Genomic DNA, 12,320 nt, shown 5'->3' with positions numbered 1-12,320 from the left:
GTGCTCAAACTGTTTCTGTGATCTCCAGTCCTTTATTTCCCATACTGTTGTAATTGCAGGGCCGTGTGATGTGTTGCTGTGTGAAGCTCTGGGCGCTATCGGTGGTCTCAAAGGTGGAGCGTTACTCATTTTACTGCCCGACATCTTACGGAAACTACACAGCCTAGCAGCCATCAAGAAACCCAACACAGAGCAGACACACACAAAGGTTTGTGACCCTAGCTCTGCCTCATCACTAGTTCTCAGTAAAAGAGCAAACCTTGAATCACTTTGAAAACCTGGCTTTTAGAACATGGAAGAGGAACTGCCTCACTGATGATGGTTCAACCAGTGTTATGTTCAAGATCATACTAAGCTACTACTTTTATCCAAATAGAAGGTACCTTACCCAAATTAGTCTATGAAGCCATTTTATCTGTGACTTGGTGGCCCTCGGTCAAGTTGGTGTCTTTGATCCTAGCTCATTCTGGTCATTTTCCAAGAGGGTCAAAGATGTCAGCCAACCCCTTAATGTAGGGTTACGTGGCCTGAGTTCAATTCCTGGACAGCTTGGGGATTTTTACCTGTATTTGAAGGCTTATTTGAGGTCAGCTCAACCTGTATGTGAACAGTCGAGAAGCAATCTGAATACAACATAGTGGCGCCAGTCTTATAAATCCAAGAATAGCAGGTGAAAGGATTTGTCGCATAGACGTCACCTCGTAATTCAGCAGGCGGTCACTTGGTAGGCCAGGGCCCGTCAGGGCTGTAGCACCATGGGAAGGCAGGGGGGGGGGAAAGCTCCTGTTGGTAGTTTTACCGGCCCATAAAGCAGCTTGTATGGAGCAGCGACTCAATGTCTTCGAAATCAGTAAAAGTAGTTGGTGGAACGTAAAACTTAATAACACAAATGGGTATACGTGTGATTCCCGGGTATTAACTACAGTAACACCTCGTTAAGACGTTTCTGCAGGGGACAACAGAAATGAACATGTTAAGCGAGAAAACATACTAGTGAATACACGAATAAAAACTATCCAACAGGGATACGGAAACACGAGATACGATTTTTGCCGCCTTGAGGGTATTTTACATTGTGTATCCGCAGGTGCTGTGAAAACTATATCTACCATTTCTGAAGATGAGAGAAATGTATTAAAAGGTGTGAAAAAGACGAGAGAACAAAATAACCTTTTCTGCTGGGGTTTATAAAATAACAAGTGTTATCACACTCTTTCTAATGTTTGTAGAAGCCTTTTATTTTGAGTCATTAAACATAATTTTCTGGTCATACACTTAGACAGTGAATTGGGTGTTACACTCAACCATGTGCGACTGAGACAGAATAACTTTGAAACACTTCGACCAGGTTGAATGATCAAGTCAAAACTTGAAGGTGCGAGTTCAACACACTTAAAAATGCGGATGCCAGTCCACTTTCTGAAAGATTTAAATTTTGTCTTCATTAGCAAGGAATTTCACGACGTTTTCCATATCCATAACTAGGCTATCACAAGACAAACATGCATCACGCTAGTCAGTGTCACACGATTATGTTCCTAATCCAGATATAGGCTACCATATCTCGCGACACTGTACCACTCAACCAAAATAAATTTCTAACTTCTGATTGGAAGACCAATATAGTTGGTCCGTTATTGGAGATTACAAATTTTCCAGCTAACTCATTTCTGGTTGCCAGCATTTCGCCCCAGTGTGCTAAGTTGGGCACACCTACCAAGACGCATGGCTAGTGCATATACCCTGAAGGCTATCTGTCTATACATTCTCCACCCTGAATGGATGGCGCAGGCAACTTGCTAGGTTATGCCCTCTCTCTGGCCAAGAGATGCGGGTGAGTTGAAGAGGAAGTGGAGGATTGAGGAGAGGGGTAAAGGATGTGAAGTAAGGAGGAGATGGGAGAGGGACTTTTCGGCCTATGGGCGAATTGCTTTATTGCATCAATTGATTTATAATAGTAAGAATATATATTTTTTTAAAAACTGTTGCCATTAATGCTTTCATGGTCCGTACTTATAGACATGATATTGTATAGGCTTTTGTGCTTGTGCCGTGTCAAGAAAATAAGGTGAAATTCTTAACGTTTCGCAGAAAACTGTGCTCTGTGTCCTCAGAAGAATTCTCGACTGTCCACGAGAAAGGCTTCTTAAACAATGACACTTTTGAATTTGGAACATTATAATACAAGTAGAAATGGAAATAGTGCGTTCCTTCACCACCAGATGGCCCCCAGAACGTAGCACAACGCTAGCGTTCGAAGCGGAAGCTGACCGAACTATCACAATCAGACTAAGCGGTTCACATAGCGTGTTTGCATAACATATGACAGGTGTAAGACATAGACATAAGCCTGGAATGAAACATCTGGTGACGAGGAACGTACGAATTTGGAAAAACACTGAGACGAAATAACAATAGTGAAGGGGCAGGGAAGGGAACTACCTACGTAAATTCTTAATGGCTGGCAACCAGGTATTACTTAATTGATAGCCGGTGTCCCTGTTGAAATTGTTAGGATTTCTACGTATTTCCACAGCTTCCCGTATAATCCTGGACCTGTAGAGTCTAGTGTGGGTAAGAACTCGAGTATCTTGGAACATGACATCATGACCCGACGATAGAGCGTGCTCAGCTATTGCCGATTTGTCAGGTTGGTTGAGACGAATATTACGTTCAAGTTCTTTGATATGAGTACCAATAGACCGGCATGTTTGGCCGATATATACTTTGCCGCACGTACAGGGAATTTCATATACCACAGGATGTAAAAGTGGGGACAATTTGTCCTTGGTTTTACTCAGACTGTGAGCAATTTTAGTGGCGGTGCCAAACACGGTTTTTATATTGTGTTTGCGGAGGACCTTGGCAATTCGATCTGTGGTGTTGTGAATGTAAGGCAAGTAGGCAGTTCCCTTCACTTCTTCCTTCTGTGAGATTTGCTTGGTCGTTTCTCTGGGCTCTATGAATTTGCAAATTGCTGTAACCATTACCCTGAAACGCGACTTTGAGCGTGTCCATCTCCATCTGGATATGTGATGGCTCACAAATTTGTCTCGTTCTCTTTTCGAGTGTCGTGACAATGCCTTGTTTTTGTGCTGGATGGTGGTGAGAATCTGCATGAAGGTAGTGATTTGTGTGGGTAGGCTTACGATAGATGGTATGTCGTAAGGAGCCGTCCGGTTTCTTTCTTACTAGAACATCCAAGAAAGGAAGGCATCCGTCCGACTCCATCTCCATAGTGAATTATATTGACGGATGTTGCTGATTTAGGTGGTCTAGAAATAGATGAAGTTTCCCAGGACCTTCTGTCCAGATCACAAATACATCATCAACATACCTCCACCATATCATAGACTTGACGGGTGCCGAAGCAATAGCCTCCTCCTCAAAATGCTCCATAAAGAAATTAGCCACTACGGGCGAAAGTGGACTTCCCATAGCCACTCCGTTCGTCTGTTCGTAAAAATTCCCACCCCACAAGAAATAGCTGGGCGTCATGCAGTGGTGAAATAGCTTAGTAATGTCCTCACGGAACAGGTGTTCAATGAGAGACATGACCGAGTCAATCGGCACTTTAGTGAGCAAGGACTCCACATCGAAACTCACCAGAAGTGCATTAGGTTGAAGGGTTATTGTTGACAGCTTGTTGACGAAATACCGAGAGCTTCTGACGTATGATTCAGTACGTCCTATGTGTGGCTGAAGCAATTTGCTTAGGTATTTAGCCAGAGCGTATGTAGGAGAACCTATCGCACTAACAATAGGTCTGAGGGGAACATCTTTCTTATGGATCTTAGGCAGTCCATATAATCTAGGTGGCACTGCATCCCCTGGGGACAGATGTTTAGCCTCCTCTTTTGGAATTGACGATTGCCTTAAGAGCTTTGCGGTGGCGTTGGACACATGAGTGGTGAGGTCACGTGAGCTCAGTCTGTAGACAGGCTCTGACAATATAGCCGATATCTTATTCTTATACTCATCAGTGTCCATAATCACTGTCACATTACCCTTATCAGCTGAAAGAATGGTCAGTTCAGAATCATCTCTAAGTTCCTTCAGAGCTCTCTTTTCGCCTCTTGTTAAATTGGGCGCGGGTACAGCAGCGGACCTTATGAGTCTCACACATTTCTGTCTTAACTCCTCAGCCTCATCCGTAGGTAGTTTGTGGATGGCTGCCTCAACGGAAGTAATTAACTCCTCAGTGGGAATTATAGAGGGAGCGACAGCGAAATTAAGACCCCTAGCTAGAACTGCCATTTGGTTCTCGTCCAAGGATTTCTTGGAAAGATTGACGACAGTTTTACTAGCATCCGGGTTCATGCGAGAGACCGCCTATTTCTGAGCTAAATGGAGGAACTTTGATTTCTGTCTGAATGAGACCTGGTTGAATTTTTGTTCAGCCTGTATATCAGTAATGCGATCGAAAGTCAACCACAATTCCCATGAGAGGGTGTTGCTTAACAGCAGGTGTAACCGAAACAACTCTCGGGAGACCGAATCCAGTTCCCTACGAGTGTTATGCACTCTCTCGATCACAAGAGCCTTGCTAGTGCATAGATATATTCTCCTGGCTTTCAGTGTATTTAACGTGTGCTTCAGCTTTACACAGTTGGGAATGATGTTAAGGTCCCTGCATCTCAGTAGAAAGCAAAAAGAAGAAAGAAGAATAGACTTCTTTCTCCTTAATTTGCTGAATTTTTGAGCATTCTTGAAAGTATCCTCCCCATAGAGGTTTTTAATGTTGTCATTAAAGCTTTCACGGGCCGTACTTATAGACCATGATATTGTGTAGGCTTTTGGGCTTGTGCCGTGTCAAGAAAATAAGGTGAAATTCTTAATGTTTCGCAGAAAAATGTGCTTGGCATCCTCAGAAGAATTCTCGACTGTCTACGAGAAGGACTTTTTAAACAATGACACTTTTGAATTTGGAACGTTATAATACAAGTAGAAATGGAAATGGTACGTTCATTCATCACCAGTTGGCCCCCAGGACGTGGCGCAACGCTAGCGTTCGAAGCGGAAGCTGACCGAACTATCACAATCAGACTAAGCGGTTCACATAACGTGTTTGCGTAACATATGACAGGTGTAAGACATAGACATAAGCCTGGAATGAAACATCTGGCGACGAGGAACGTATGAATTTGGAAAAACACCGAGACGAAATAACAATAGTGAAGGGGCAGGGAAGGGAACTACCTACGTAAATTCTTAATGGCTGGCAACCAGGTATTACTTAATTGATAGCCGGTGTCCCTGTTGAAATTGTTAGGATTTCTACGTATTTCCACAGCTTCCCGTATAATCCTGGACAGTAGTGTCTAGCGTGGGTAAGAGCTCGAGTATCTTGGAACGTGACGTCATGACCCGACGATAGAGCGTGCTCAGCTATTGCCGATTTGTCAGGTTGGTTGAGACGAATATTACGTTCATGTTTTTTGATACGGGTACTAATGGACCGGCATGTTTGGCCGACATGTACTTTGCCGCATGTACAGGGAATTTCGTATTCCACAGGATGTAAAAGTGGGGACAATTTGTCCTTGGTTTTACCCAGACTGTGAGCAGTTTTAGTGGCGGTGCCAAAAACGGTTTTTATATTGTGTTTGCGGAGGACCTTGGCAATTCGATCTGTGGTGTTGTGAATGTAAGGCAAGTAGGCAGTTCCCTTCACTTCTTCCTTCTGTGAGATTTGCTTGGTCGTTTCTCTGGGATGCAGGGCTCTATGAATTTGCAAATCACTGTAACCATTACACTTACACGCGACTTTAAGCGTGTCCATCTCCATCTGGATATGTGATGGCTCACAAATTCGTCTCGCTCTCTTGGCGAGTGTCGTGAGGATGCCTTGTTTTTGTGCTGGATGGTGGTGAGAGTCTGCATGAAGGTAGCGATTTTTTTTTTTTTAGCCTTTTTTTTTTTTATCCCTTCCTGTTTAATGTTTTGAATTAACGTTACTTCCACCACAATGTTGTATGTAACCTAAAATTAAATTGTTCCCTCTTGGTAGGAGTGATGTATCCCAACAGACAGATTTTGCCATAGTATTTGAGTAAAAAATAAATAAATGAAATTGCGCATAGCTTTTAGTGCCGAGGACAAGTTCGGCTTGCCAGATGCAGGTCTTTTGATTTGACTCCCATAGGCGACCTGCGCATCATGATGAGGATGAAATGATGATGAAGACAATCCATACACCCAGCCACCATGTCAGCGAAATTAACCAATTGTGGTTAAAAGTCTCGACCCTGCCGGGAATCGAACCCGGGACCCTTGTGACCAAAGGCCAGCCCGCTAACTATTTAGCCATGGAGCCGGACAGTATTTGAGTTATCTTGGGTGACTGCTACACTAGGTGGGTATGGAATTTAGAAAAGGGTGTCCCGTCCAGTTACCGAGGTCATCATCCTGGAGTGGGCGCGGGGGTATAGGGGACTGGGTACTATGTCTCGAGAGGTGTGAACGTGAAATGTGTGTTCAGACTTGAATGGGAGGTTGGCAGCTGCTTGGAGTTGTTCGAAGATGAAAGAATTTTGAAACGGGTGGATATTGAGTAGGGATATGCTAATGACACGGATTAGGTCTTCTAAGGTAGGTGGTGGAAAGAGAGAGCGTTTGGAGCCAGTGGGGGAATCAGTTGTACGGATGGAAGCTACAAGATCTGGTCTGCTGGCGGGAGGTATGGGCAGCCCTTACATTTGTGAGAATACGTGGGGTGAGTGTCCCCGCAGGGGGAAGTTGAAGATGAGGGTATTTTGGAGGTATGATGAGATTGGGAACAGTGGTTTTTCAGTGGTGCATTGCACCGTGGGGTGCTGATTGTAAACGAGACACCTGTCACAACAGATGGGCTGAGCTGGGAGAACTTTAGAGGATTGCACTCTGTGATGATGCTGAAAAATTGAAACTCCACTGGTGATGACGTGACGTCCTTGACAGTGGGCAGGAGGATGAGGACCATGAAGGTGGGCCCTGGGGAATTAAAGATGCTAAAGGCCTTCCGAATTGGAATGCCTCCCTCATGAAGCTCATTGAGAATATCATCATTGGAGATGGCTGGGTCCTCCCCACGAATCATGCAGCCGACTAAACTGTGGCGGGAGGGTGGGGACAGTACTCTGAAGGTTGGGTTTGCACCCATATTACCTGGCTACTTAGCCGGAGAACGCGAGTCTCAGTCGTAGACTGTTAGTTTTCTGGCTTTGAAAAAAAATTTTAAGGGCAGGAATAGAAATAAGGACTAGCGACAATAAAATCAACACTAAATAATAGGTTTTAACATTTATTACAACTAAGTACTCTTAACAACAAATTTAAATTGAACAAAATCTTGGAATTTAATTTATCTTCTCTGCTGGTATTTTCGGTACAACGTAAATATTCTTCCCATAATTCTGGTGACATAATTTCTGGAAATACACAGACGAGTATTAGCCTATATCTGATATAATAAAATAATAAACGTGATTTTATGAGAAGACCTTTCTCTAATGTTAACAGGATTATTTACAAATTAAAATTTTAATTTATAATTTTCTGATTCATTCATTGTCAGCAATTAATAAATTATCCCTTCCTGTTTAATGTTTTGAATTAACGTTACTTCCACTAGACTGAAATGAGAAAAATTTAAAATGACATTTTCCTGCCGAAATTCCAGTCAACATGTCTTCCTCAGATTTAAATTTATAAATGAAAAATTCTCCATAATTATTATCTCAAAATTTCCCATAATAATTACATAAATTAATGTAATATCCTTCTTCAATATTACACTCATTGAGAATTTTTAGCTTTGTAGGTTTTACAAGAAATTGTTCGTGACACCTGTCCACGGACAGGACCCTTGCTTATTCATTTTTTTCTAAGACATTAAACCCTTCTCTATCTAATTTCGGAATAAAATCCACTAAAGATTCACTTCTCAACAAATGGGAGTAATACAAATAACGATATTTTAATCAAAACACACGCAATGAACAAGTGATCGAGTCAAATTATAATCACAAGAAATATCACAATCCATAGAAATAATGTCTAATCACACATACAACATTCACACTAGGGTACACAGTAACAGTTTATAATATTTACAGCGATTTCTAGTCCTTGATTATTATATTTTAATTTTAATCTAAGTCATAGAAAATTTTTGATGACTGTATCGGGCAAAGAAATACCATTACAACAACTAGGAATGTGATAATGTCAGGATTATCACTTAAATGAAGAAACTAGGTTCAACAACGATGTTCGTGAAAATATCAGTGATAGATATCATCGGAAAATTATCATTACAGAAACGCACATAACGCAGGTCAAATATAAACGTACACGTTTATGGTTCATGAGTCACGACATTATTATTATTTGAATACCATGGCTATCAACTAACACGTGCTCCACTTGAAGAAATTATGTTCAACAACATATTCTCTTCACATAAGACTCAATAAATGGATTCACAAGTCAAACACATAATAACTGATCCATTCCCAAGTCCATAAATACAATAAATAATCCGTCAAGATTCGGCCGTCTTCCAGGCTCACATTATCCTACTAGAACACATATTAATATTTCACACAGGAATAAATAATATTTACACTCATGACCCTTATTTCCTTATTTAACCCGTGATGAAGTTTAATTATTATTATTATTATTATTATTATTATTATTATTATTATTATTAAATGTGCGAGATCACAAATTCGCGTAAGCTAAGGCTCGATAAAGTTACCAGATGACTCTAACATGCTTGAAATCCACATAAAGACTGTAATAATGTCTAGAGAAAATTCGACGTAATAAATGTACCGATAATCTGTCCCATATGATTTCAAAAAATAATTATAAATTATTTCAAAATTAAATTATTGTTATCGGAGAGGTCAATTACACTGACTGACAGAGCAAATGCAACACCAAGAAGGAGTGGTCAGAACTTTATGCCAATTGCAGGGTAGACTGACGTCACTGAGGTATGCTCATGATGTGAAATGCGCCGCTGTGCTGCTCACATAGCGAACGATAAATGGGACACGGCGTTGGCGAATGGCCCACTTCGTACCGTGATTTCTCAGCCGACAGTCATTGTAGAACATGTTGTCGTGTGCCACAGGACACGTGTATAGCTAAGAATGCCAGGCCGCCGTCAACGGAGGCGTTTCCAGCAGACAGACGACTTTACGAGGGGTATGGTGATCGGACTGAGAAGAGCAGGTTGGTCGCTTCGTCAAATCGCAGCCGATACCCATAGGGATGTGTCCACGGTGCAGCGCCTGTGGCGAAGATGGTTGGCGCAGGGACATGTGGCACGTGCGAGGGGTCCAGGCGCAGCCCGAGTGACGTCAGAACGCGAGGATCGGCGCATCCGCCGCCAAGCGGTGGCAGCCCCGCACGCCACGTCAACCGCCATTCTTCAGCATGTGCAAGACACCCTGGCTGTTCCAATATCGACCGGAACAATTTCCCGTTGATTGGTTGAAGGAGGCCTGCACTCCCGGCGTCCTCTCAGAAGACGCCACAGCATAGACGTGCACGCCTGGCATGGTGCCGGGCTAGAGCGACTTGGATGAGGGAATGGCGGAACGTCGTGTTCTCCGATGAGTCACGCTTCTGTTCTGTCAGTGATAGTCACCGCAGACGAGTGTGGCGTCGGCGTGGAGAAAGGTCAAATCCGGCAGTAACTGTGGAGCGCCCTACCGCTAGACAACGCGGCATCATGGTTTGGGACGCTATTGCGTATGATTCCACGTCACCTCTAGTGCGTATTCAAGGCACGTTAAATGCCCACCGCTACGTGCAGCATGTGCTGCGGCCGGTGGCACTCCCGTACCTTCAGGGGCTGCCCAATGCTCTGTTTCAGCAGGATAATGCCCGCCCACACACTGCTCGCATCTCCCAACAAGGCTCTACGAGGTGTACATATGCTTCCGTGGCCAGCGTACTCCGGATCTCTCTCCAATCAAACACGTGTGGGATCTCATTAGACGCCGTTTGCAGACTCTGCCCCAGCCTCATACGGACGACCAACTGTGGCAAATGGTTGACAGAGAATGGAGAACCATCCCTCAGGACACCATCCGCACTCTTATTGACTCTGTACCTCGACGTGTTTCTGCGTGCATCGCCGCTCGCGGTGGTCCTACATCCTACTGAGTCGATGCCGTGCGCATTGTGTAACCTGCATATCGGTTTGAAATAAACATCAATTATTCGTCCGTGCCGTCTCTGTTTTTTCCCCAACTTTCATCCCTTTCGAACCACTCCTTCTTGGTGTTGCATTTGCTCTGTCAGTCAGTGTATTTTTAAATTACTCCTATACTATTGAATGGGACTGTCAGAGTAAATATCGAAGACACTCGCACATCACTAACTATCTAATAGGAACCAATAATCATTCACACTCAATAACTAACTACCTTACACCATGGAAAGAAGAAATGAAATGTCAAACTACTGCAAGACTAGAAGTAAATTATGCCAAATGAATAAGGAAGCGTTATGTCTACATTGTGTTTACAAAGATGAATAGATAGATATTATAACATTGTACTTAAATGATTGATGAAACTGGATTTCTGCTGATGACCCTGGACATGAGGTAGGGCACCCACCGTCGGTCGTCATCTCCTCCATGTCGGAAATTGCCTTACATTTTAAAACACCATTGTAGCTGCGATGATGAACATGGAATTGTAGTAGGCTTCCTCTTCCTGATGTAGTGGCATCTTGAATTGTCTCGATCCGCACGTAGAATTCCTCTTCTCTCTTCCCAAGTAGTAGAAGCTGAAACTGACAAATACGTTTTAAGATGTGCCCAGTACACACACACAATGAATGATATTTCTGAATAATACGTAACTTCTTCCGTAAATCTGCTAAACTCGAAGATCTAGGATGTGTAATGAGTCTGTTCTGCCGAGTGATCGAACCCAAGAATGTCTGCGACGTGAATGTCAGCGTAGAATTCCCAGGACAGTCATCCAAGAAGACTCAAATCAAAAAGAGGCAGTTCCTTTGGGAAACACCAATATATAATTATCTTAAGATGAGGGTGTGTCGCCGTAATTGTCTGTGATTGGTCAATAACTTGCATCTGATAGGCTGTTACATTTTATTAAAATACTGTCAAGTGTAGAACGACCTTGCTCGTATCGATCGGACGGCCTTGGTTTCTCCCAGTAGGTCACGTGGCAGCAGCTGGCAGTCTGACACACAAAAAATCCACATCTCACCCCTCGCTTGGAAAATCTGGTTTCAGGCGAACTCTTCTCTCTGTAACATGGAGTTGGGAAAAATTTCCGCCCTTGCTAATGAAATAATATTTTTACACCCATAGATATTACAAATATTCCCAATATGCCAAATTTGAAGGGGACAGGGTGGAGAGGGGTTTAAAAGGTACTGATGGCCCTAATTGAGCTGCACCTATCATTTGAGTGAGTCTCTGAGCAGTAGCTTCTCCATTGAGTTTGATGAGCATCCCTGTAGAAGAAGGTCGAATGTCAGCGTTCTTTTCATGTCTCATATTGAAGCAGAGTAAGGTTTTGAATATGTGGGTTGGGGAACGGAAATCTGGGGTGGGATTTAGCAGGAGAAACATATGATTTTCAGCAGGGGGTTGCTGAAGTGAGCGGATGTTGGTGATGGGTTGGTGAGTTCAGGAGATGGGCAGGTGGGTCCTGGGGAGGAAGTGTATTTGCACTCTTCATAGAAGTTGGTTGCGCCCCAGTGATGGGGTCAGGAGTTAGTGATGGTGGAGCCACAGCACGACGACGGGGGGGGGGTTGGTTCCTCTTCAGCAGGGAGTAGTGAAACTGTGCACTTTGACGGTGTTCAAGCGTCGTCCCACTGGGGATACGGGTAGGAACTGGGCCTGCTAATTTGGAGCAGCGTGTGATATGCAATGGTAGCTAGCTCTGCAGGTGATTGGACGGCGCCTGAAGTGGTGGTTACGGTGGGGTACATGATGATCACTGTACTGTACTGTCCTGCTGAAATTGCCCCGTGGATAAAGAGGATTTTCAGATGGAGAGAATATGTACTGGTCTGTCTGAATGAAAAAATGGAGAAACACTGCAAATCGCCAATCCACCACTGGATCCACGTTGTGTGAGTGGGTATCCTCCACATCAGTAGGCCGCTGTGAAGGAGAGCTAAGTTCAGGCAAGGACCCAATCTTACAGGTTATAATGTGGAACCCATGCCCAGGGTTATGGGTGAAGATAACAGCATCTTAGGCAGAGAAGGAGACCTTCAGAATGGCAAAGATGGTGGATGAGGCAACCCATCCTCTCTGGGGAAAATTAGAA

The 12,320-nt window shown here is 43.5% G+C and overlaps 1 protein-coding gene across 1 annotated transcript in view; it reads left to right on the top strand.

Moving 5' to 3' along the window:
* Positions 1–12,320, top strand: part of defl (Integrator complex subunit 7) — a 438,395-nt gene that overhangs the window by 245,281 nt on the left and 180,794 nt on the right. The window contains exon 10 of the mRNA XM_067157240.2: positions 60–208. Within this exon, the coding sequence (XP_067013341.2) occupies positions 60–208 (149 nt within the window). The remainder of the gene's footprint in view (positions 1–59; positions 209–12,320) is intronic.

This window comes from Anabrus simplex, chromosome 13 (genome assembly GCF_040414725.1).
Source record: "Anabrus simplex isolate iqAnaSimp1 chromosome 13, ASM4041472v1, whole genome shotgun sequence".
NCBI classification, from domain to species: Eukaryota; Metazoa; Arthropoda; class Insecta; order Orthoptera; family Tettigoniidae; genus Anabrus; species Anabrus simplex.
The sequence above is the reverse complement of the archived record's forward strand: the minus strand, read 5'-3'. Positions and strand labels throughout refer to the sequence as shown.